Source organism: Falco rusticolus, chromosome 1, assembly GCF_015220075.1.
Source record: "Falco rusticolus isolate bFalRus1 chromosome 1, bFalRus1.pri, whole genome shotgun sequence".
NCBI classification, from domain to species: Eukaryota; Metazoa; Chordata; class Aves; order Falconiformes; family Falconidae; genus Falco; species Falco rusticolus.
In genome coordinates, this window is record NC_051187.1 from 7,128,821 (window position 1) to 7,155,024 (window position 26,204).

At 56.7% G+C, this 26,204-nt stretch overlaps 1 protein-coding gene across 18 annotated transcripts in view; it reads right to left on the reverse strand.

Moving 5' to 3' along the window:
* The window catches only part of CACNA1G (calcium voltage-gated channel subunit alpha1 G), a 153,479-nt gene extending 128,957 nt beyond the window's left edge, over positions 1-24,522 (reverse strand). For all 18 annotated transcript variants that reach the window (XR_005107300.1, XR_005107302.1, XR_005107301.1 and 15 more), the window contains exon 1: positions 23,829-24,522. Coding sequence is in view for 15 of the 18 variants with exons in the window: in XM_037407187.1 (XP_037263084.1) it covers positions 23,829-24,070 (242 nt within the window). In the remaining 3 variants the exon portion in view is untranslated. The remainder of the gene's footprint in view (positions 1-23,828) is intronic.
* Between the last annotated feature and the right edge of the window lie 1,682 nt (positions 24,523-26,204).

Below are 26,204 nucleotides of genomic sequence, written 5' to 3' on the forward strand. Positions count from 1 at the left end.
AATCCCCAGGATTTCGGCCTGTCCAGCCTTGCCTGCCCCGTACCAACCAGCCAGCAGCCCCCTCGTGGGGCTGCCATCGCCCCCCCACACACACACCTCAGCCTAATGACTCCTTTATTAGCAAGGGCACAAGCTGTGAAATTATGGACCAGCATGATGCGTCTGGGACACGATCAGGCACTGCTCAAACACAGTTAAATACAAATAGCAAATGAGTGGCTGCACCCGCTCACCCCCCAGCTCATCGCTTTTCAGGCTCCATCAAACCAGATTCCCCCACACACACGTGGGAGCAAACAACAAAGCCCAAGACTCTGCAGCCACACGAGTGGGATCGCTGTGCTCGACGTGCAACAGCATCCCCCCCCCCCCCCGGCCCAAAACACCCCGGTCCCATGTCTGAATTGTGTAAGGGAAACCTCGAGCGTGTGCTGAGCGATGCCGGGAGCACGCGGGAGCGCGCCCGCTGCCAGCACGCCTTCTCACGCCCCCGCTCCCAGCCCAGCCCCGTCGGTTTCTTTCCCTTTTTAACTAGCTGTCGCTCCCAGGGTGCGGTTTCCTGGGCAGTGATGTGACCCTGCTCCCCCCGAGAGGGCTGGCGCTGGGATTCATTCTCAGGGTTATAAAACCCGGCAGCCGTCCCCAAGCTGGGTTTTCTCTCCACGGGACCACACTGGGAACCTGGTGGCAGGTGGCAAAGGGCAGGAGCTGCCCCTGCTGGGGTCCAGGGTCCCCATGAGCCTTTCACCCCAGAGGTGATGGAGAGGAAGAGGAGGGAGATGGCAATGCCCCATGCCTCCACCACAGCAGCAAAGGCGACCAGCACAGAGGCTGCCCCAGCATCGTGGGTGCTGGCAGGAGGAGAAGGAGGGTCCCAAAGCCACGACAGAAGGCAGAGCAGGGATGGTGTGGGGACAAGCTGCAAAGCCCCCAGCGAGTGTGCAAAGCCCACACAACATCTCTGCCCCACCATCACCTAAAAGTGACAGCAGGGGAGCCCGGCTGGCTGCGGCACGGCCGGCTGGGGAGGGGGGCGAGAGTGGGGGGCAGGCGGGCATGCTGCCACGCCGTGCCGTACACAACACCCGGGTTTACGAGGCCCCAGGGACTGGGAGGCTGTTACATTACCAAACCCCCCTGCACCAGGGGAAATAGCAGGTGCTGAGGAACAGCGGCTGCCAAGATACAGTATTTATATACGCATACACGTATTTTAAGAAGTAAAACACAAAAATCGTCTGCGCGAGCAAGAGAAAGGTCACGAGTGGTACGAAAGAAGCCAGAGAGCTGCAAGTTCCCAATATTCATTTCACATCATCGATCGGGGATGACGCTCTCCCCTGCAATTCCCACAGTCCTGATGGGGAAACTGAGGCAGGACAGACTTTGGGATTTCCTGAGCCCCCTGTGACCCCAAACCCCCAGGAGCTGTCAGTCATGGATCCCTTGAGATGCCCACCCCAAACGTTGCTCACATGCAGGGAGGCATTCCAGTGGGACTGCCTGAGGGACACGAGACAGAGCAACACACCAGCAGAGCCAGCCCCCCCCCAGATCTCCTATCATGGGGCTCCCCCAGCTCAGCTGTGGGGTCTTCGGGGAGGCCACAGCAGCAGGGTGGGGGATACAGGAGTGTGATCACAGAGCTGATTCAGCCCCAGAAGAGCCACCCCAGGGATGATCCCCCCCCTCCCTGCCACCACCCCCAGGCAGGAGCGAGCACCCCATGGGGCCCAGCACTACCCCTTGGTGCCCCCCCGGAGACCCACACAGAGGCAAAGCAGCACCACCAGCCCCCCGGTCAGGGGTTTCCATTGCACATCTTCCCCTCCCCGGGTGGGAAAGGGACTCGTGGGGCACGTCCTCCCCAGGGCCAGCATGCAGGACCGGCTTCCAGTGCCGGCTGCTCCCCCAGGGAGGAAGAGGGGAGCTGGGGCCAGGGAAGAAGGGCGTGCATGGAGGGAACAGCATGAGAAAGCCAACCCGCCGCCAGTTGTGCAATGTTCAAAATGTCACCACGGGCTCCTCTTTTGTTCCCCCAGCCCCGAGCAGGGAAGTGGGGCTGGACCCCCTCTGCCAAGAGGGCCTCCCACCCTCTTCTCATTTCTTTTCTAGCAAAGCCAAAGCCTCTCGGGTTTCCCTGCAGCATGCCCAGCTCAGCCGGCCGGTGCCAACGATGCATGTTAGTGAGAGAGCTCAGGCCAAAGGGAACATGCCCTGCCTTCGGGGTCACCACAGAAAGGAGCCATCACCTCCAGCTGCCGCCAAGCACTGGCACGCTGCAGTCTCTCCCTGCCCTCCCTTCCTAGCTCCCCCCTCTCCAAGATAAATATTTCAGTTTTTTCATCCTTCCAGGCAGCAGCGCTCAGCGACTCCGTGTGTTTTCAGCAGGTGAGCAGCAGCCTGGGCACCCACAGCCAGCAACGCCAGAGCAGCACTAGCCTCATCCCGCACCCACCCCAGGCAGTGACGATGCTCCTGATGCCCCAGCGCATCCCCAACCGCACAGGCATTGCCCTGTCCCCATCCCAACCCTACCACTGACCCAGAATTTAAAAAACCCTCAAAACTGGGGCAGGCGAGGCAGTGCGCAGCAGCCTCAGCCCCACTACCTGCACAGCAGCCCTCCTTGGAAAGCAAACCCAGGGGAACTGCGCACCAGCTTAATTAGAGGGGAGAGAGGCAAGTGGCTGTAAACCAGAGAGGAGCCTCGTTACAGGTTACACAACAATTTCTTAATCAACTGATGCTGCTCCACAGAGCGCAGCCGCCGCAGCCACTTAGGGTTTGGCCAGCACCTGCTCTTGGCGGCAGGGGCTCAGGTTGCAGGCAGGATGGGTGCAGGCAGCAGTTGCCAGCGCCCATCCGACGGCAAGTGGGGACATAACTGAAATGACAGCGTTTGCTCTCCACTCTCCGCAAACATGCACGCTTCGGGTCCCCCCAGCCCACCCAGTGCCAGTCGCCCCGACCCATCGCCGGTGCCCCTCCATCCGTGGAGGGTTCTGAGCCAAAAGCCATGGAGATGTCGGGGAAGCAGGGCGCACAGCACCCAGCTCGGCTGTGGCATTGCAGAAGCGATTCCCCAGGCAGTGAACCAGCCTCGGTAATTTTAGAAAATGCCAGTTTGCTAAACCACCCGCCACACCTCCAGCACCAGCCTGCAAGCTCCGTGTTCTCCCCAGCTTTTATTTGGGCAGGCGTGGGCCAACCAGGAGGAGCGAGGAGCGCCCGGCGCTGCCAGCTCGCCCAGCCAGCTGCTCCCCCGGCTGTCCCGGCAGCTGGAGTCGTGGGAACACACCAGAAATCGCTAGAAAAGCATGAAAACATAAATCATGCTCCCCATCCACAGCTCGGGATGGGCTGGAGGCAAGGGGAAGCTGCCGTTTGGTGCTGTTTCTAAACTTGCTGGGTCGGTGCTGGGTTCGCAGAGTCTCTCTACCAGCTCAAAGGGAAACAACAGCCAAGGACAGGCTGAAACACCGAGACCATGGGCACCTCCAAGGGCTGTGCTTGGCTCCCAGGGAGGCAGCTGGAGCACAGCTAAACCAGCACTCAAGCCTTGACATCCCTCCAGCACCAGCTGCCTGCCTGTGCTGCTGCATCCGCAGTCATACAGGGGGACACATCCTGCACCCAGTCCACCACCCTGATACCCAACAGCCTCTCCACCTGCAGCATCCTCACCCTCGTGCTGGTCGCAGGGCACTGCTGGTGGTGAGGGAGAAGGAAGCTCCTACTGACACTCCTGGCCAGCAAACAGGCTTCTTTTCTACTTTTTTTTTTTTATAAACAAAATAAAATCCACATATTTAACAGTGATGAGGTATTTCAAGCCACACTCGTTAGCACCTGCTGCGAGCATCTCCAGAAGCACCACTCATTCATCCTGTCTGCCCACGCACCCTCAGCAGCAACAGCGGGAGGGGCAGGGGGTCCCCAGGATCTGTGTCACCCCGCAGGGAGCTGGCACAGGGACACTGACACCAACCTCCTGTCCCCTGCACTGCTCCGGCCAGGCAAGGTGAGATGCAATGGGAAGGGCACCTGCCCTGCTGGGCAGCGTAGGTCTCTGCAGAGACCTGACACGCTCCTCTCCCCCCACAGCCTGAGCAGGGCAGGATCAGGCCCCTCAAGAGCTGCCAACGGCTTTTTCCCCTTCCCCCTCCTCCAGCCCAGCTGCAGCACAGGGCCGTGGGAGGTGGGAACGAGGCAGCGAAAGGTATCAAACGTGTCACCAAACCCGGCCATAAATAACCTCCTGAGCACAGCCAGGTTTTATCAGCCTTTCCCCCACCTTCCTCCAGCAAACCTGGGAGCGTCCTGGATTCCTAACCTGGAAACGGAGCGAGATGGTGGAAATAGCAGCGACTTTCTCCCCTTTTCTAAAGGGATGGGGATGAAAAGCAGCAATAGTGGGGCAGGCTGCAGCCTCATCCAGCTCCACAAGCAGCACCAGCCACAGTGCAGGGACAGTGTGACCCACACAAACCACGGCCCCTCCATCCCTTTCCCACCCCAGGAAAATTTCATCTCACGATTAAGACACAGCATTGCCAAAAAGATCTTGCCTCGCATCGCTTTTCCTGTATGCCTGCAGGCAAATCATCTCATCTGCCATATGCATCAGTTCAGCGTATAAAATTCGTGGAACAACAACGAGTTGTTGTTTTTTTCCTCCTGCCCACCGTGCTCTCTCATGTCTTTTGGGAGTGCAGACTCCCCAGGATGGCATCGGCTGCTGCACGCTGTGGTGCCCGGTGCAGCTGCACCCATGGGTGCCACATTACACAAGCACACGCCGCTGCTCGCACCGGCTGTCCAGGGAAGATAGATCAGGCAAAAATAACATAACTGGCCCTCCCCACCTTCCCCCGGGGTATTTAACACTAACGCGATAATCTCCTCTCCCCACACACGCACGCATTTTCTTGGAAAAGACATAAAGGAGAAGAAAAATGTGAGTCTGGGAACGCTGGACATTTGCTAAGCCACCTCCCCGGCAAGGCTTGGACAGCCAAAAGGCAAGCAGAGGGATGCCCACGGCTCCGGATCCTGGCAGGTGAAGCACAGCTGCTCAGCACCTCAGCTGCACCCCATGCCGGCACTGCCAGCACACTCCAGCTGGGAAGCCCACCGCAATTTAATCCACTTTGGCTTGAAAAATCGGATGGTGGAAACGTAGCGAGTAGGGACCACAGTCTGGGGGGATAAGTGGATTTTCAGAGGTTCCTGCAAGGCTGGAGACAGAAGGAGCTGCCCACCAGTCCCCAACTGACCCCCAGCTTCAGCCCACAGCATCCCTGAGGGCTGCAAGCACCAAAATCTCTGCCAACACTGAAACCTCCGCCGCGGCAGCGGCTCACCCCAGGCAGGCTCCCAGCGACAGCATCCTGGGTGCTGCGTGCACACAAATCCTCGGTGGGGATGTGTTAGTTCAGTCACACAGACCTATTGATTCAGGAGCATTAATTGGTCTTCACTGTTCAAATACTGACCTCAATTAGAGCCACTTTTCCTTTTTTCGCACACACACACACCCCACCCTTTGCTGGATCCTTCCCTTTGACTCTCCTAGTTTAAATACCAAAATACCTACACTGGCCTTGGGGAGACTCAGTGTTAACTGTACATTTGTATCTCATTTATAGTCTATACATATATATATATATTTTAAGGCTTTTTGCAGCCTTAATCAGCAGGCCTCTAAAGAAAAGAGGGGGGGACTTGGGAGGGGGGGAAGACACCTACTGCAGGGGATGCTTGCTGTCAGGCTCGGAGCCGCTCAGTCATTAAGGGGGATTTGGAGATGGCACTGCCAGCTCCAAGCTCTGGGTTTGAACAAATCCCAGATTCAGATGATGCTCAGCCGTAGTGATGGCACAGCCTGTCCCCAGGAGTTATCCCGTCTATGCCGTGCACATCCCAAAGGAGGAGCGCAGCTCTTCCCCCACGTAGCCCGCCCGGTCCTCAGTCCCCCGCTAGCCCAGAACGCAACGGCCCTTGAAGTTGCTCTAATTCTCATTATTTCCTTGCAGTGATTTCCTACCCGTGGCATCCCAAGCCAAAGCCCAGGAGAAAACAGCCGGGATTTCAGATTTAATTAAACCTCGCTGAGCTGGCTGCAGCCCTCCGAGGCCGGCACTGATGCTGCTGTGCTGAACCTCCCGTGCCGACACCGGGGAGATGGAGGGGGCAACTCCTGCCCGATCCTGCCACGGGAGTCCCTGCCACAGTCCATGGCCTGGGGCTAATTCCCACCACAGAAGCACCACACACTTGTCAGGGTAAGAAGCCAAATAGCTGGAGATTTTTCCCCAATTCCCTCTATTTTTTTACCACCCTGCTGCTAGCTGAATGAGCCCTGGGATCTTCAGCCAGTGCCAAAACCGTGTTGGAAACCAAAAGCTGACTTCATTAGGTCAGAGAAGGAGAGGCAGGCTGCACTCCCCAGTTCTGCCTGAGGATTAAAACTCAAAGAAAGTTTTTTGCAGGTCTCTGATGCTAAAGGAGGACAGCAGGGTGCTGCGGGCACCCATGGGGACCCCCAGCTCCGGCAGCGGCTTCATGCAGGGGAAACAAGCTCCCTGGCAGAGGCAGGAGCACCCAGGGAAGCCACCCAAAATCGCAGGTTAATTCTCTGCCTAGGGACAACTGGTGCTGGGGGTGGACAGGGGGGAGGTGGCTATTACAAGGACCTCCCCAGGTCAGGCTTTCCTCTTTGCCTGGGGTGCAGCAGGTTGTCTACAGAAGGTTTCCAGGGTGTAAAGCCAGTGGGGAAGCAGGGACACACAAACCTGGGTGTTTTGCCCTCCCTTGTGCCAGTCACCCTGACCAGCTCCAGCAAAATCTGAAAAAAAAAGAGTACAAGACACCTCACAGATAAACTCACTCCCCCGATTTGCACCCAAAAACTGCCCGCCAGGTAGAGGAGGAGTGGGGAAAGCATCCCCCATCCCCAGGGAGAGGCAGAGCACTGGCATGCCCCAGGCTCGGTGCCCAGCCTCTTGGCACGCTGGTGAACCAGCTGGCACAGCCTCCCTTTCTCCATGAAAGTCCTTCTTTAGTTTCCAGTCCTGCTTTAAAAGACGAGCTGGAAATTGCTGTCTTGAGAGCCACCACCAGCAGTCCTGCTGGCCACAGCACGTGTGTTACCAGGACACCAAATCGCTCCTTCTTTTTGCCATTTATTGTGGGGATCATTATTTTTTTCCCCCTGAACTCTAAACCAACACAAGCAGCAGAGGAGAGGCAGCACAGCACTCTGGACTGATGGCACTGCAAACCACCTTTCACAGGGCACAGGGCGAGATGTGCAGTGAGATTTTGGGGCAAAGGGAGGGATTTCCCATCAGGATGGAGTCGGGAAGGCAGCAGAGCTCCAGTACCTCAAAGGGCAGGCAAAAATAGGTCTATCGCAACCACCACAGAGATGGCTCTTTGCTGCCAGCCCCAACAGACAGAATAGCTTTGGCACGGATATTTTCCATGGTTTTAATGGCCATCCACCACTCTACTGACCTCTTGCCTGGCCAGGACAGACCTACAACCCCAAGGTGTCCAGCAGGAACACCTCTCCCGCAGCACCAGCTCTGCTCATGGCCAGCATTTCCCTTCCCACAACAGATAAACCACGGGTAAAACTCCAGAAAGCCTTGACTGTTTCAAAGTCCCCCAGTCCCACCTGACAAAGCACTTGAGCAAAGTCAGAGCTCAAGTCCTCCAGAAAGCCAGCAGGACCTGGGCACTGCTGAACATGTTATCTAACCGCATCTCCCAGCTCCCTGCAGACCGAGTGCCAGCCAGGAGGAGAAAAAGAAATAAGAAAGAAAAGGTTGGCCTGACAGTTCACCAAAAAAAATATTAACAAGCTGCATTCACATCCTTTAAAAAAAACAAAACAAAAAAACCCAATCATGGACCTTCCCAAAGCAATCACATTTGCAGCAGTGTTTACAGAAACCAGAGATACTCCTCAGTGTCTGTGCAATGTGTTTTTAATGGTAGGTCTGCAACAATGGGGGAAGAAGGGCTGAAATACATTTGCAAGAAATGCTCCCCATAAACGAATTCCTAGATTTTTCAGCCTGTTAGTGGATAAATTTAGGAAATAGCTGCGTACACTGAAGCAACTCAGCGCAAATGCTGCACCCAGCCTGTGCGTGCAACTTGACATCCACAGTGTTTCACAAGAGCCCAGGCTGCTCTGAGCCCGCACAGCCCCACCACAGCTCAACCCTGGCAGATCCCTTGCACCCAACAGCTACAAATGCTAATTAACCTGTAACAGCTAGGGCTCTTTAATGAGGTGCTGAGCAAGCCTTGGCAGAGGGCTGCGTGGAGAGCCGGTGCACATCCTGCTGCCTCCCCCTTGCTGGACACTGCCCATCGAGAAGCGACATTCCCAGCCTCTACACCCCATCCTGGCAGCTTGAAAAACCCCAGCGTGTGAGACAGGATGACGTGACCCCAGGCGCAGCAAGGAAACCCAGCGCCAGCAGATACCCTACTGTGAAACCATCTTGCCTGCAGCGAGGTAGTTTCCAGCCCTCCAGCCCTAAGCACCTCTTATTTTCCTCCCCCTTCAGCATCCCAAAGCCCGTCAGATATTTGACTATTAATTCAAATATTTTTTCCTCCTTAGACTTGCTGTTCTCATAAGAAAAAAAACCCACAACCTGGGCAGCGTGTGCTTTCCCCACCTTCATCAGCCTGAGAACACCCCACCAGGCTGCACTCCACACGTTACAAACCTGATTCCCGCAAAGCCCCAGGGGTCCAGCAGCCCCCGAGCCCCCCCTCCCCACAGCAGTGGGTTCACCTCAGGACAAACCCCACCGCCACCCCCCAGAACAGAGATTTAACGCAAGGATGCTAAAAAACTACCCGGCCCGTTTCCATGGGTACGTGAGGCACATGTTGCTATGTGATGTTCGGTCCGTTACCATGGAGACGGCAGGGATGTCACCACACAGGGTTTATTAGTTGCCATGGCTATTAAAAGGCACTTGTCCTCTGGGGACCTCCAAGGACCAGGGCCACCAGCTTCCCCTGCACCTCTGGGATGGCACCAGCTCCCTGGGAGCCCAGTGGGGACCTGGCCATGCAGGTGTCCAGCACCACCCAGGTCCCTGAGGCCACAGTGATGAGCACCTCCAAGCTAAGACAAAGAGGGAGCCCAGCCCCACGTTTTCCCATGGAAAGCATCACCACCCCACAGGCTACCGTGTGCCCCAGCCCGTGGGGTGCCTTATCCATACACCAGCAGAGCGTTCCAGCAATGGGGATTTCTTGGTGGGGTCACAGCTGACAGACCCTAACCCTGGCACGCAAGGCGAGCACACGGGAGGGCCCAGCTGCCATCTGCCCACTGAACGTTGTCATCCCTCCCATTAGTGCAGCACAGAGGGTGCATCTTTGCCCCACTTTGGAGATGACTGTGATCAAAAGCACGTTATTACCAAGCAAAAACACAACGGGACTCAGCCCTTACAGACAAGGTAGTACTGCAAAATAAATAGAAGAGCTTCATCCACTCCAGGGTCCTGCGGATAGCCCTAACTTGGACTTCCACGTGGGGAACTGAAGCTAAAGAAAGATAATATAAAAAATAATTTAAAAAAATCCTGATTTTTGCTGGGCTTTATCTAGGATTAGACACCCCACTTCGCTGCGGGCAACAGCTTTCTGGTTCACCCCTGTACATGCTTTGCATGGCTGCAGCCGTCAGGGCACCGCGAGAGAGTCCGACCCTGAACAAGGTGCAGAGCAAAGCTCCCGTGGGACCATCGGAGACCACAGAGCTGCTCTCTCAGCTCTCACAGACCAGCACAGCACCAGCCTGTAGATTCATTCAACACCTCCGTGGCCAGATTTTCAGCCCTTCCCTCCCTCCTCCTGCCTTCCTCAGCCTGCTGCGAACAGCCACACAGCGCGGCACACCCCCTGCCTGCTATTTCCGAAGCCCATTTCTGCAAGCATAAAGAGATCCTTACTCCCTTCCCCAGCCCCTGCAGACACCTGGGCTACCAGCCCCCAGAGCAGGATCTGGCCCCCAGCAGCTCCCAGGTATTTGTTTCACACCTCAGCTCAGATAACAACCCCGTCTTCTCACCAACTGCATTCCAGGAAGGGAAAGACAGATGCAAGAAAGCCCTGGTGTGTGTTTATTTTTTCCCCGCTTTAGACAGGCCCAGGCCCCTGCTGCAGAGCCCCTGCACTGCCTGTCCAGGACCACATCTGAATCCATCCCTATCGGATCGCAAACTGCTTCCCCAACAAGCTCAAAGCGGGTCTTTATGTGGCCATATAAACCTCCATGGAAAATACAAGCTTTATTAAATAAATTAAAGGTATTATTTTCTCATCATTTTGTTGGATTTTCTAGGAAGGATATAATTTTTCATTTAACTCCATTGGACAAAAAAAACCCACAACTGAAAACCTATAGAAAGGTATATTACCCTGTAGCAGAAAGTTAGATTCCTCCTACATAATACTATAGGATGATTTAAATAGAGCATATAGGAATATAACATGTTATTAAATTGTATAGTATCTTTCTAGAAAGACCTACAGTATAGGATTCTAAAAATTACTCCCCAAACCTATTATGTTTCAATCTAGCCCAGCTGGTTTCCTTTCTATTACATGCTGCAAGACTTTTCCTGAAAGGTTAGGATTTTAATTGCGTCGTGAAATGCTGCCGTAATCATGCCCCAAGAACAGCTCCAAACTCCTCCGGACATGACAAGCATGACCAGGAAATGCCTGACCTCAGGGCGGGATGGATGCAGGGATGGATGCAGGGATGGATGCAGGGATGGATGCAGGGATGGATGCAGGGATGGATGCGACCCCACCCTCCCCCACAGTCAAAAAATACCCTTATTGACAAAGGGGAGAGGGGCCCAGCTGGGGCAGAGCTTGTCCCAGCCCCTTGTTTCATAGGTACAAAGCAATTCTGTATTTCAGTTTAACAGTTCCCAGCCCTCTCCCAGCACTCACTACCCCAAACATTCAGGGGGTTCAAACAGGTGCCCCAGTATCATGCATCCATCCTCTTCCCCCTCTGCAAGAAAAAGAGTTAGGGATAGAAGTTGCCTTTAGCTGTTGCCATAGAGACTCTCCAGCTCCACAAAGAAACCCCAAATCTTGTCAAAAACGGAAGAATTTAAGATTTTAATCAGTGAGAACGCACGGGAGGCCAGGAGCATCAATGCACATCCTTGCCTTAACAGTCTCTGGCTTCAGATGTGTTTGCCCCTCGTTTAGTAGCATCCTCAGAGTCAGCCAGCAGTGGAGACGGAATGAGAAGAACGAAAGCAATGAAAACCTTGTCCGCTTTCGAGTTTTTTCTCTCTCCACCAAAGCAGCCACTCGCTGGCCAAGCTGATTTCTGGACCAATAACCCACTGGCCAAGCTGTTTGTGTTCCCGTTTCCTTCATCCACCGCCAGAAAAAGAAAATAAAATTCAACAATACAAGCTAGGCAAAATACTTCCCGGAACTATGGCTATTTCTCCCATAAACTTCACCTCACAGTCGGCGTGGCCAGCAGCGGGGGGAGGAAGAATAAAAATAAAATCCCAACTCCTAGCACCACGAGATGTTTTTGTGACTGTCTTGAAATTGCTCTTTTCTGCCACATCCTCCACATCTACTCCTGACCCGACTTCCACCGTGACCACAAATCAAACACCGTGGGATAAACTCACTGCTCTGGCATTTTCGCTGCTTGGCAGAGCCCCGGCTCCGGCCGTGGCCCCTGGCTAAGACAAACACTGCTGGGAGCACGCTTCGGTGGCTGCCTTTCGCCTGCCAGCCCCGGTGGCATGCTGCGGCATGCCGAGGCGGCCAGAGGTTCCTATTTTACCACCGTTTAAGACTTGCGGTGAGTTTGGGAGAGTATGGCATCTGTCAGCGGCTTGGGGATGGGGCAGTGGTATCACCAGGCAGTGGGATGCTGGGGATAACCAAAGCCGCAGCATTGGGGAAAAGCCTCCAGTGCCAAGGGGTGTTGTGTTTCATGCCTGAGGATATGAAGTTTGAGGAATACCAAAACAAGGAACTTCAAAAAGGAGCAGTATTGGCCGGGGGAATATTGTTGTATGAGCTCAGCCTCTTCGGAGTGATGGAAAAAATCACGCGCTGGCCCCGAAGGGATGGCGGTAGGACTCAGTGTGCGGGGGCAGAGCCGAGAGACATGCCACCAGCATCCACCCAAGGGGCCCAGAGGGGAGCTGGGGGGGATGCAGGCACCCATGCCAGCAATCTGCAGGTGGGGGTGCTCCCACACACACCCCAGCATCCCGAGCTGCTCCACAGCCCCAAAGCTGGGGAAGGACCCAGACCTGGGGGCTCAGGCAGGTGGCCCCACAAGGCCCCTGGCATGCTGCCATAGAGGCAAGCTTGCTGTTGGCTTGTAGCCCGGGCAGGCTGAGGTGTCTCTCCAAAACCTTCCACCACCACTACCGAGTCCCCATCTGCTCAGCTTCTCAGCCAGCTCCTTGCATTTACCTGCGGCTGCACGCCCAGATGCCCACCAGGATGAAGGTTTGTTTGCTTTCTGCTAACCCCATCCCTCCCAGCGCTGGGGGATGCAGGATGCATCCACACCACCATCAGCTCCTCCAGAAACCAAGAGATGGGTCAGGACCTGGCTGGCAAGGAAGGTGCTGGAGGGATATGGTGCAGATGGGGAGTCACATGCTAAAAGAGCCACTCCAGCACCAGCTCATCTTTGGAAACAAGATTACTTTGGCTTGAAGGTCACTGGGAGAGGAATTCTGTGACTCCTTGCTGTGCCTTTCCTCTTCTTCCATCACAAAAGCAGGTTTCGCCACCACGCTGCCATACCCCAGGCTCTGCTCAGCCCACAGCAGCTATGTGTGTACATACACACCCACAGTGTGCCACCCTACCCTAAAACTGTCCCCAAGTCCCCCAGCTGCCCTCAAGGCTGCTGCCAAGCTCAGGGCAAGGGCTCAGGGACCCTTGCTCCTCCCAGCTGCTCCCATTTTGCTCTGGGCTACAGCAGCCAGGCACCCACAGGTGCAGCCAAGCACCTGCATGGCCTTGAGATCCAGGGTTGAGGCAGAGGGTACCATCTCCTGTCCTCAGATAAAGGCTACGGGTCACTCCGGCTCAGATTCACCAAACGTAGGGAAAGGCTCCCAAGCACCCGGCGCTGCCCGGCCCCCAGCCCTCTCCTGCGCCGCCCCATCCCCCTTGAGCAGCTCCCTCGCCTGCTTTCTCTCTTGCTGTGCCTGTGTGTGGGTGTATTTGGAAACGAGATCTTTCCAGCTGAACTGCAAAATGAAATGCAGAGATCACAACTCCTCGAATAGCTCCATCGCGCGCACGCGCACACACACACACCCCCCAACCTCCATTCTGCCCCCAATCCAAAACCCTGGCAATAGTAAAAAAAAAAAAAAAAAAAAAAAAAGTGGAAAATCAAGGTATTCAGCAGCTGAAAGGAGGGGATTTGGGGGAAAGGAGGAGGAGGCACAGCAAAGTGCTTTTGGTGCATCCCTTTTTCCCCCCAGTTCACCACCAGCTCTGCAGCTTGACCATCACTTGCCCACCCCTGCGCGCTCCTGGAGCCAAGACAACCCAGTTCCATGGGGCTATGAGAAGAGAGGAAACAAAACCCAGCAACAAGCCAAGCCCAAAACCCAGCTGCGATACTTGAACATCTGCTGCTGGAAAAGCCAGAGTCCATTTACCGAGATGAAGGCAAAAGCGTTTCCACGCTCACTGTGGATACCCTGCGCTGGCCTTGGGCTCCTCCGCTGTTTTCCAGCCAGGTAAAAGGCAGGATTTCCTTGTGCTGCTGCCTCGGGTGGTTTCTGAAGAAGAAGGGGTTTCGATTTGCCCACATCGAGGGCAATTGCTGCCGCAGGAGTTGTGTGTCAGTGGCTGGAGGGGAGAGGAAGGGGCTGCAGGAGGGAACAGGATGTGCTTCATCCCAAGGGATGGACTGGCAGGGTGAAATAGCAGCATCCTAAGAAATACCCTCACCACAGCAATGCCTAATGCAGGCAAAGAGGTGCACCAGAACCTGGAGCAATAGGCAAGGGGGTGGGAGCACTGCTCACCTGCCCTAGGGACTTCTCTGCTAACACGGGCTGTGACAGCAAACAGGATCAACGTGCGCTGCCATAAGGAGAGTCACACAGGCAGCGAGTTATCCCCCGTGTGAAACAGAGCCCAAGAGGTGGGAAGGAAACACCCGCCTTAGCTGGAGGAAGGACAGACCGCCACAGCGCAGCCACCCAGGGATGCTCCAGCACCAGCTCCAGCCTCACGAGGGAACCATGACAGGTCAGCCCGGCCCATGCCATCACCAAACCATGAGTTTCCCAGGCTGAGACCCCACGTGCACCCAGAACACATGTGGGTACAACAGGCCCAGGACACCAAGAAGCCCACCTGCCCGGGCACGGGGCATGCTGAGCTGCAAAATGCCCCATCCCAGCCCACAGCCAGCACTGCTGGGGTGCCTGGGGTCAGCATCACATCCAGACTGGAGCACCTGCATGGCATCAAGGGCTGAAAGAGAAGGTCTCAATCCCTGCCCCAGGCTCATGGATACCCAAACCCCTTGGCCATGGCTATTGAGGGGCACACTGAGACCCCCCAGCTCATCTCACCGAGCCATTCTCAACCCCCAAACAACTGCCTAGGGGAGAAAAAATCCCTGGCATAGAGAAAACGGGAGCAGATGAGAGTAAGAGGCTTCATCTGCGATCCATCTCAACTCCAGAGCTGAGGAGCATCACCTGCGCCTCTTCTCCAGGTCAAATCGGGCTCCGCACCCTCCAGCACCCAGCCAGCCGGGGGATTACAAACAATAAAAGGATTTATGCAAGGCAGAGGCCCTCAAGATTTATGCCATATGCTCACAGTAAAGTGCAAACACATTCCCCTCCACACGTTGCCGAGTCCTTTGTCAGAGGAATTTGGATTTTTTGACCCCAGAAGTCAGGATGAGTCTCCAAAGGAGCATCAGAGACAGACGTGCACTGTGACCCCCAAGCAAATTATGGTCTCAGGGGTATATCCTGAGACGTATTTATAGTCCTCCAAAGCAAGATAAGTCAATAACCACATACAGTAGCCGTTACAAGTCAGATACTAATTTAATTCCTCTCCTCCCTGTCTGCCCAAATAAGCATTAATTCAATGGAGCATCAGGGCCCCGTTATTTATCACTCTTACTGGGGTTTCTCTTTTCTCCCAGTTCTACAATTGCTACAGCCAGGCTACCTAGACACAGTGCTTCCCAAATTAAAGATACTCTGCATCCAACACAGGCAGAGGACCACCAGCCTGGACCTGGGTCTCATGCTATTAGCAGCTAACGCAGATGCGGAGGAGGCTGGTTAAAGTGCAGCCCATCAAATGCACTTGAAAGCCTTATTCAATCCACAGCAGAAGGAACATTTTATTCCTACGGACCCGGGGGCTGAGCAGGAGCAAAGACATTTGCTCCCTCCTGCAGGATCCGGCCAACCCAGCCCCGGGGGGCTGCGCCCCCACCAAGACAGCGCTCCCCATCATCCCCCCTGCTCTGCCCCCCCCCGAAGCTGAGTTCCTCCCTAGTCTAGTCTCAACCCAGAGCTAAAAATGAACCTTATTCATGATTAACATCTATATTTGCATAGCGTGGCTGGCAGCTTAACACCAAATAAATGTTTTGGCAGAGGGAGTCACAGGCATGGGGGCGAGCTCTGCCCTCCAGAAGGGAGCTTCAGCCTTGCCATGGGCTAACGAGCACTTTCTAATTGAATTAACAAATCATTAACAAGTCCTGTTGGCCATGTGGGCAGGGGAGGGCCCTGCCTTGGGCTTCTCTGGCCACCAGCATCTCTGGAGTGCGGAGGCAGTCAATAACACCGTAGGAGGAGTGAGTGCTAAGCCTGGCCTGATTAAGTTATGAATCACAGGAAATCCTGAAGGCATAAACCCCCCAGGGCGGTCGGGCTGCCAAGGTGGGTGAATCCCTGTGAATCCCCTCAGCCAGATCCACCGCCACCAGCTGTGGGTTTGCCTTCAGCCCTGGGGTTAGAGAACATCTCGAGGCTGGTTCGGTGGATGCACTGGGGGAAATCTCTTGGAAAAGATCCAAATTAGAGATAAATATCAGGATGCTTTGCATCAGGAACCCTATAAATGTGGGGCTAGCATCTGGATTACAGTGAATAAATCCCCTTTTCTTTATAAGCTTGCCTGTGCCAAGCTCCCGGCTCTCACCCATCACCTGCCTTAGCATTTTGTTCCCATTTTCAGCCCTCTCCTGCTCTCACCCCTGGGTTTTTTATCCCAGCAGAGCGAGCGAGAAAGCCAGGAGGACATGAATGACTAAAAAAATAACCAAACACCCACCAAAACACAAAAAAAAAAAAACCAAAACAAACAAAAAAAAAAAAAACCACACCAAACAACAGCCAGTCCAGTCTGCCTAGGAAGCACATTAAATATCCCGACCAAAACCACGTTTCAGGCACAGGAGCCAAACCAATAGACAATTTCCATCCACTTGTGACTAACCGGTGAACTTCTGAGGGTTGAGTCACGGGCACGTCCCAATCCCACACACGTGTGTGTGGCCCCAGCCTGGGGCTCACACTGGGACCTGCCCGGCCGTGCTGCACCTCGGGCACGTGATGCTGTTCCTGGCACCCCGACAGCCCCCTTCCCGTAAGGCAGTAACCAGCGCCATGGCAGTCATCACTGAGATCAAGCCTGAAAATATCTCACAGCAAATATTGAGGCTGAAAAATGTGCTTTTTTTCCATCTGCTCGAAGCCTCTTTGCTGGGGCTTTGGTAGGAAGCAGATGTGAGAGCATCCCAAAGCACGATCGGTCGTTACTCACCATTATATAAAACCATGAGAATTTCCTCCTTTGTTTTCTTCCCCCCCACCCCCCCTCCCTCCATTTCTTAGCACCAGGCCAGATTCCTGGGTGAGAGGCCAAGGCTGGCAAAGGCCAAAGCCAAACGAACCCAGGTTGGGGGAAACCTCCACACGCATCACCAACCAAAGGGAATATTTCACATCTAGGTCGTTCAGCAGAGAGCCAAGGTTGCCGGGGAAGGGAAAGCCATGATCTGGCCTCATAACAAACCCAGAAACACTCAGGCCTCCTAATTAACTAGGAAATTAAACTCCCTCCAAACCACAGCGAAGCTTCAAAGCCCTCCCAACCTGACTCCGGATGCTCCTTCCCCGGTTCCCTGTGGACGGCCCCGCTCCCCCTGACCCTCCTCCCCATCCACAGCAGCCAGCAAAGCCGCCAGGGGCAAAGGCTCCCCGGGGCTCCTCTTCCAAGGGAAAATGATTTCATGATCCAAATGAAAAAGCCATCAGGGAGGTTCATTTTGGCCAAAGGTTTTGCTCCCTCCCAGTGAAACGGTAGAATGAAAAGGAGAGCCGAGCAAGACCTGGGCAGGGAACTTGGGGCAATCAAAAACCTGGTCTTTTCTGTACGGAAAAAGAAGTGAAACAGAGTTTAAAGTAAAAATAGGAAAGAATCATTTTTCAGCACGACGCCAAAATATCTGCAGGGGGTGTGGGGGGAGAAGAAAGCAGAAAATTTTCTATGCATCATAAAATCTTGGGTATTTCCAGACTGGCTCCAACACCCAGTGCTACTGAATGGGGGAGAGAGCACAAAAGCCGATCAAGTTGAGAGCAGCGAGCCTGCATGGATCAGCCAGGAGACATGTCGGCCCCATGGATGAGCAGCAGCTGGGGTGGTCCAGCCCCATCCTGAATTGCCGCCCGCCTGCCTAAGCCCCCCAGCCCCAAGCACAAGGGGCTGGGAAGAGGCTGCGATCCCCTCCCAGCCACCCTGCCTCGGCTCCTGGCCCCAAATGAAAAGCAGGTCGCCGGAGATGGCCCCCCACCCCGCATGGGAGCCCTTGTTCCGGATTTCCTACAAGGAGCCAAAGCAGAGCTGTCCCTGAGGAGAGCAGGGTCCCCAGGCAGGATGGGGCCACCCCTCCCGGCCGGGGCTCCCCGCGCCGGGATGACATAACCATGAACTGCATGAGGCCGAGCCTTTTGTCTGCGCGCCGGGAGAGAGGGAGGGAAAGCAAGAAAGGAAGAAAGAAAGAAAACTTCTGGAAGTCATTACGATTCCTCTGCTCCAGTCTCCTTTTTGGCAGACAGCTTCCCTCTCCCCTTCCCTCCCCCCCAGCCCGCTTCAAAATGCCAGCCTATGATTTTTAAATGAGAAAAAGCTGTGCTATACTCCAGCACTTGGATAAACTCCTACACAAACTTCCAGATGTGACACAACAGCCTGGAAGAGGGAATTCACAGAAGAATCTCCTTAAAAAACACACACACACGCAGGGAGCAAAGGAAGTGCCTGGCTGCCGGCAGAGCCAGGGGATGGATGGGTCCAGAGATCCCGGGTGAGATGCGGTGCATTACACAGATGAGGACCAAGCAGCTCCTGGCTCTACTGGGGAGGCAGCAGTGAGAGGGATGCTGACCACTGCGCCCAGCTCTGGGAGGTGAATACTGCCCACCACTCCTGCCGAGCTCCCAAAGGGTTTGCGAACAGCAGGGAAGAGCTTCTGCAGATATTTGCCCCCCTGGGAGGAGGGAAAAAACCACCACACGCTTGTGTAGCCCTTGCTAAAAGGTGATGGGTCCTGTTTCTCTCTGAGACCCTCACTCAGGAGCTGACAGCAGCCCAGGGACGCACCAGCACCTGCCCTGAGGAGCAGCAGGATGCTCCATCCCAGCCAGGGGTCCAAGGGGCTGCAGGAGCCCCCCAGATGGTATCAGCTGGGCAAGTTGTGTTTCTTATTTACCCCCTAGGAGCCAGCAGAGGCTCAGTCGCTGCAGGAGCATTTCCATCTGCCTAGGGAGGGGTGGGAGGCACCGGCCCGTGAACCAGGTCATGGGAGAGAAACAAGTTCAGGTGCCCTGGGATGGATCAGACACAGGTGAAGCAAACAGATTCCAGGGGCTTTAAATCAAAACAAGATCCATTTTAGGTGCAACCTCTCAAATCAAAGCTTTTTGCTTTGTTAAACTCAAAAAGTGAGGTTGGAACAAATGTACCAAAGTTGAAAGGACACGACGTGCACTCTCTCCTCAAAACACATTCTTTTGTTATCAAAAGAATTATATTTTTAACCCTGTGCTACAGTCAAACCCTTTAAGCAGCAGCATGCGCAGTGGCTGGCTCTCCCCATGTGCTGGCACAGCTGAGGAGGGGGTGAGGACCCCAAGCACCCACCGAGGTGATGAGGGCTCTGCTCGCCCACTGCCCGCACTGCAGCATCCCCATGGGATGCAGTGCTTTGGGAGGCACCGCCGGGCTGGGGAGCCCAAACGGCAGCACAGCTCGGTGGGTTCAGCCCTCGTCCCCACCATGCAGGAGGCTCCTTGCTCCGGTGCAGTCGGACACACGGACATGCCCCTGCAGGACAGCTGGATCCGGCTAAGCTGATGTGGAGTGGCACCAGCACACAGACCCCCAGGGCTCAGTGCGAGCTCAGCGGGTGAGGGCTGACCACCCCCCTTGCCATGGTCAGCGCTGCCCTCCACAGTGCACGGAGCCCCAGCTCGGCAGCTCCAGCAATCCCGTGAGCCAGCCTGGCGCATGCCTCAGCTATGCCTTGGCACGAGGCCCCCAGGGCTCCAGGCCCGCTCCTGGAGGCTGCTGGCCATCTGCAGCTCTGCCGGCTTCCAGGGAGAGCTGGGGGCACTCAGCAGCTCCCCGGGACGGAGCCTTTGATCATCCACCTCTTGCTAATGGAAAGTGAGCGGAGCCATGCGAGGCGACTGCTGAAAAGCCCTCTGGGTTCTATTGCAGACCAAAGGCAGAAGGCAGGGCTGCTTGCTGTGACCGGATCGAGATGCGTTTCTTTCCTAAAGCCATTTTCAAAACCCAAATCCCAGCAACCCTGCAGTGGAGCAGGCAGCCGAGACAGGCGTGCTGCTCCCAGCATCGCCCAGACCTCTCCTCCCCAGCCAGGGTATTCGTGGAGTTGCCCTTTGCCCTTTGAACCAGGAGGAAAAGACGGGATTTCAACCAGCTTGGGGGCACCTTCCAGCAGCTTTTCGCAGCCCCCATGGCCAGCATGCTGCTCTCCAGGCAGCAGCGCTCTGCAGGCAGACACCACGTGGGGGAAGAGGCAGATTTCAGTACTACAATAGAGATCACAGGCCCTTTCAGTTACACTGTTATTTTCCTATTCAGAGCTCTTAATACCAAGCAGTAGCATCCTCCCCACTTTCTCCATCCCCGCTCTTCAATCACTCGGCAACCCGCAAGAAATAGCCTCGTTTCTTGCCTCTGATCAGAGGAGCAGCCTGGCACAGACCCTGCTACAGCCTTTCATCCTCCCAGCCTTCGCAGTGCTTTTATTTTACAAGTGAAAGTCAAGTAACCAGCTTGCCTCCTCTTTACTCCGCGTCCCCCCCCCCCGCAGAGATGCCTGCTCCTCCTCGCACTGCCTTGCCAGCACGCACACCGGGACACCCTGCCTGTCACCGCAGCCCTTCCCAGCCCCGAGCCTGTAGGTCCAGTACTGTGACCATTATATACATCCCACCCGTGTCCCTGCTCCTTCCCTTTTGACCCAGGTTGTCCTCACCCAGGGCAGAGCCTTTCATTCCAGAGCCACTGGGAACATGTGGGTGGGAAACCAGGCTCGTCCACCCCAGGTCCCCGCAGCACTCAGAGAGGTTTTTGCTCAAAGACCATGATGGAGTGGAAGGGCAGGACACCTTGGCAGGGCTGATACAGTTTTAGAGTTCAAACCCCAAGATTTCAGGCTCTGGAGTATTTCTGGATCAGGACAAACTTTATGACCTCTTTCTTCTAGCCCTGAGGGAGATGAGGAGCAGGAGAGCAGCACAGGTCCTCCCATCTGTGTTCCAGACAGCAAGGGAGAAACCTCCCTGGCCCAGGCAGAGGATGCTCTGAACGGAAACACAGTACAAAAGCCTGACAAACCACCTCAACAGGACTTTGCACCCGTGCTGGACGCTCAGCGCATCAGCCATCACACTCCCTCTAACGCCGCATCCCAGCCTCAGCTACCAGTGTCACACAAGCTGCCTGCACAGGGATGGAGAGCAGCATCCCAGGAGCTCCAGCTGCACCCTGGGGGCACGAGCTGCCCTTCCCAGGGCAAGCGAGGCAGCTGCGGGTACAGGAGCAGCTCCAGCATCTCCTCCCAACACCCCATTGACCGCAAAGTTTATCAGCCAGATCAGAGCACAGCAAAGACCCCTTGCCAAGCCAGCAAGCTGTACATCTCCAGAGGCACAGCTCAAACCGGGCAGCCAGCCTCACCCAGGGAAAGGTAAAAGCCACCTGAGATATTGGCAGAAGCCAGCAAGAGCCTCAAACCCCCCAGGGCCTGATTCACCAGCCACGTGAGCCCAAGCGCTGTCACTCCTCTCCAGGGCAGCTGGTGGCAACAAAGACTTTCCAGCAACATGATTATATGGTTTTAGCACCGGGACACAATTCCTAGAAGATTACAGCCTGAGAAGGGCCACTTTACTGGCCCAGCACACTAAAGGAAAAAAAAATAAAAATAATACATATAAATAAGCAATGGGCTTAGCTCCAGCACTCAGGCTGCAGAGAGCCGAAGGGACAAACGAGATGCTGCTGTGCTGAGCAGCCCAGCGAGTGATGGGACACAGTGTGGGTGCCAAGCTGGCTACTGCCTTCCTCTCATCTGTAGGCTGGATCACCCTTTTTTGTGTTGTTTTTAAACGACCTCCCCCCAATTCTGGGTCAGTGACCCTGAAAACAAACAGCTGCACACAGACACATGCCTCAGAGACCCGCAGCATCGTCCCCCGTGGCGCCGGCAAGCGCCTTTCTCTGTCAGTAAGGAGTGAAAAATTAGCAGCAAGGAAAATCCCTGCTTGTGGAGCTGCACCTAATGCTCATCCCCTGCTCACAGTGGTGCTTGCAGGTGCCCACAATACATCTAATTTTCCAAGGACAAAAGTTAATCTGCTTGTATTTGCAGCCACAGAGAAGACGCTTTTCAAGCCATTATTGAGGTGGAGGATTTTACTGAAAACAGCTAAAAACATGCAGGTGTTAACACCTGCTTCAAAACAACATCATTACAATTGGGGGGGGGGGGGGAAAGGAGAGACTTGAGAACATTTAAATCAGCAATCATAACTAATATTAGTCATAGTAGGCAGTAAGAACACACTGACTTTCAGCCTGTCGTTAACAGTTCTTCCCAAAACAGAAGGCTTCACAAAGTTGCAAGATTTCCTAAGATGCTTAAATAAATGCAGCTTTGAACCACTTAACTAGTATGAAAAAGATTTGGGGGGAAACTGCTGGGAGTATTCATGACTGGGAAGAGAAATCTTGTTTTTCCCCTCCTGGGGGACATTTTAAAAAAGAAGGCAGCCTGTTTATCAGATAAATCATTACTGAAGCTCCAGTAAAACAATATTCAAAACTCCAGCAGACCCTCACCACTATTCCCGGGCACACCAGCCGCAGCCAAGATGTAATTCCTAACAATTCCCACACACCAGGAACAGAGGACTCGCAGAGGATATTCTGGCCCTCTATACCATGTAACATGTCCTCCCTGCTACCGCACAGCTCTCCCACTCCAGATGTGGGTTTGCTGCCCATATGCGCTCGCCTGCGTTTTGCACAGGCAGAGCAGCACAGACCCGTAACTTCCCATCCAGCCGGGCAGCAACTGCCTCTCCCGCACCAGCCCCTGCTGGAAGCCACATAGCTTCACTTTATTTCATTTTGGTTTTTTTTTTGTTTCTGCAAATAATAAATGGAACTGGAGTTTGGGGATGGTAAAACACTTGCGATGCTACAAACCATGTGCTGGTTGCAACTCAACTTCAAGGGAGGCTTTAAAGGCACCAAGACCGTGGCAAGAAGCATTTTTTCTATTGTCTTTGCAATTTCTCTCTTTTTTTTTTTTTTAATCCCCCTTCTTTTAAGAGCTCAAACTTGACTGAAGCGGCTCGGACGCACAGCCTGTGCCAAAGCAGACAGGGAGTTTGGATGGAGACCAGACACCTTTGCAGGGTCACAGCTCACCCCAGGACCCGGTGAGCAGCAGCCCTTGGCCAATGTGCACCCAGGGGACCATGGTCCCCACCTTGCCCAGACCCCTCCAAGCAAGGAGCATCCCCCAGGGGACCGCAGAGAGCAGGCCCTTCGGCTAGCCTTGCACACTGTGAATTATTTAGGGACCCGGCAGCAAAGCAGCCCCCTCAGCACCACCACCTCCCTCCAGCTTGCACCCCCCTTAAAACCCTCGGGGAAGGAACTGGGGAGCCTAAAACGGGCGAGAAACAGCGTCAGATAGGAAGAACGGTTCTGCAAACCGGGGAGGCTGGGTTTAGGGTCCCCCGGTGTGGCAGGGGGCGCAGGGACACCGCAGGCCGGCCGATCCCGGGGGAGGAAGGGCCACCCAGGGCTCTAGCCCCGAGTCCCGGTGGAGCGGTGGTGGAGCCCGAGGGAGTCAGGGCATCAGCGCGGCGGGGCGGCCGGGGTAGGGGAGCCCCCGCAACCCACCCCCCCTCAGCCCCTCACCCCGGCGGGGAGCGCTGAGCCCCTTGCAACGGCCCAGAAAACTTCCCGGCCGAACACGGGGGAGGGGGCGAGCCCTCCCCAGCCGCGGGGACGGACGGACGGGTCCCCCCAGACCCCGGCTTCTTCCTCGTCACCCGGCGGGCTCCAGCCGGGAGGTGCCCACCGCCCCGCCCGCCGCTGCGGGGGTCGGGGGGGGCCCCGCGGGGCTTACCTCGCCGCCGAGCACCTGCAAAGGATACGGGTTACAGACCAGCCGCAGGCACCAGCTCCGCGGCCGGCTCTCCTGGCTCAGGTAGAAGAAGACGACGGGGGCCAGCGCCGGGTAGGGCAGCGCCTCCGCCTCCGAGTCGCCGCTGCCCGTCTCCCTATCCCCCGGCCCCGGGCGGCCCCCGGCCCCGGACAGGTCATTAAGGCGGATGAAAGTCTTGGCTCTGCCCGGCTCCGGCTCTTCCTCGGCCGGTCGCGGTCCATCCTCGTCCATCCTCCGGCCGGCGGCCCCGGGGGAGCCGGGGCGACGCGGGGCGAGCCGGTGGGGCGCCTAGAGGGGCGCAGCCATGGCGGGGCCGGGGGGCTGGGGGCTGCGGCGGGGCGGCTTCAGCGCCGGGGTGGCATGGCCGGGCGAGCCGCTGCCTTGCCCCCCGCCGGGGCCGGGCCGCCCCCCTCGCCCTGCCCTGCCGTCTGCGGGCTCCGTAGCTCCTCCTCGCCGTGCCTCCGGGGGCCCGAGCCGGGCGAGCCGCGGGCAGGGAGGCGGCGGCGGGGCGGCCCCCGCTGCCGGTGCTGGCCCCCACCCGCGGGGCGGGCCGCCTTAGCGGCTCTGCCTGCCCCCTCCGCGCCCCAACATCTGCCCGGGGCGGGGGGTGCTGCCCGGCGCCCCGGGGACGGGCGGCGGAGGATGCTCCCGCGGGCGGCCGCGCCGAGCCGAGCGCTCCGCACAGCTGGATCCCTCACTCCAACTTCAAGTCCCGGCTCCTCCTCCCCCCGCCGCCAATGGGGACTCGCCCCCGGCCCCTGCGCGCCTCCCCATTGGCTGCCGCGGGTGTCCGTCCGGGCGGCACAGCTGGACGGGCAGGCACGCTCCCCCGGCGCGGCGGCGGGGCTGGACGGGGCGCACCCGCCCGGTGCGGGGTCGGGCCCGGTCACCGGGGCTGCGGGGCGGGGAGGGGCTGCAGCGCCGAGCTCTGGAGGCGGGGGGGGGGGGGGGGGGGGGGGGGAGGGAAAGCCCTGCGCTGCGTTAGACGGAGGCAGACCCCGGTGGGACACGCTGCAGCAGCGGGAGGGGGAAGCCGGTGAGAGGCAAGGGCGCAGGGGGATGAAGGGCGGGACCCCCAGGCGAGGGAAGCCCGCCGGGGCCAAGGTGTCGAGGGCAGGAGAAGCCGGTACCGGGAGCGAGGCGTATGGCCGGTAGCCCGGGGTCCAGCGCCCTCCCGAGTGCCGCGGTTCCGCTCCTCGCTGCTGCACCGGCGAGCCCTGCCCGCGATGGTCGCCCTGCTGCCGGGCGCCAGGAGGCTTCCACCCGCCACGGCCCCCACCGCTTCCGAGCGGGGGCAGCGCTGCCGGGCTCGGCGCATGTGGGTCACCGCCCGATACCGCCCCCGCCCCCCCCCAGCCCCCCGCTCCTCACGAGGGGCCACCCCGTCCAGAGCAGGTCGCCCCTGGGCTAGGCGGGGCCAGGGTCGCGGCCAGCAGCTCCTAGAGGGGTCGGGCCTCGATTCTGGGGGGGGGACGACACCCGCAACCCCCCCATCGGCGAGAGCAGCGGGTACCCCCGGTCCCCCCTGCGCGGAGGACGCGGCCGGAGCTCCCTCTGCCGGTGCGAGTCCCGGCCGCGACCAGCACCGGCCCCGACGGCGGGGACCGCGCTGCCAGCATCGCCCGTTGGGGGGGCGGTGGGCACGGCCCCGAGGGGCGCACCACGCCGAGCGCTCCTGGTCAGGGGCCACCATTCAGCAAGTCCAGGTAAAGGGTTTTCTGCAGGCACCGCTCATTGGGAGGGCAGACACCCCCTCAGGCCTAGCCATGGCCCCGTTTCAAAACGCTTATGATTTCTTGCCACTTTAGGAATAGCTTTATCACCTTTCCCCAGTAGCCTCCCACATCATATATACACATCTATAAGCACCTCCTTCCCAAGAGCTCCAGCTAGCCCAAACCACCTGCAAGAGTGATAAGATGCTCTTTTCCAACCCAAAACGCCTTCTCTGGGCTGCATTCTGCTGGCCTGGGAGCACACTTGATCTTGGATTCACAGCCTGTGCTGTCCAACCCGAGACAAATCACATGGCTGCTGGCAAAACTTCAAGGCAGCCGGGCTGTGCTGCAGAACCGCGAGAGACAGTGTCCGGGTGAAGGAGGAGACGCAAACCCCACAGCCCCACCATGCGTGGCCAGGAGACACCCCTGCAAGCCCAGGGCAACGCCAGCGTGACAGCACATGGCACGTGTGACACCGGGCGAGTGGAAAGCCCGTGACATGGGCGCTAAGGACAAGGACTCGCATTCCTTTCTTGGGTTTCTGAGCGATTCCCTTCTCTAGATGCAGCATGTGCACCCATGGAGAGGGCAAAGCTCAGCTGGTCTCCAGCCTCTCTCCACACCTGCTGAAGGAAGCGGAGATA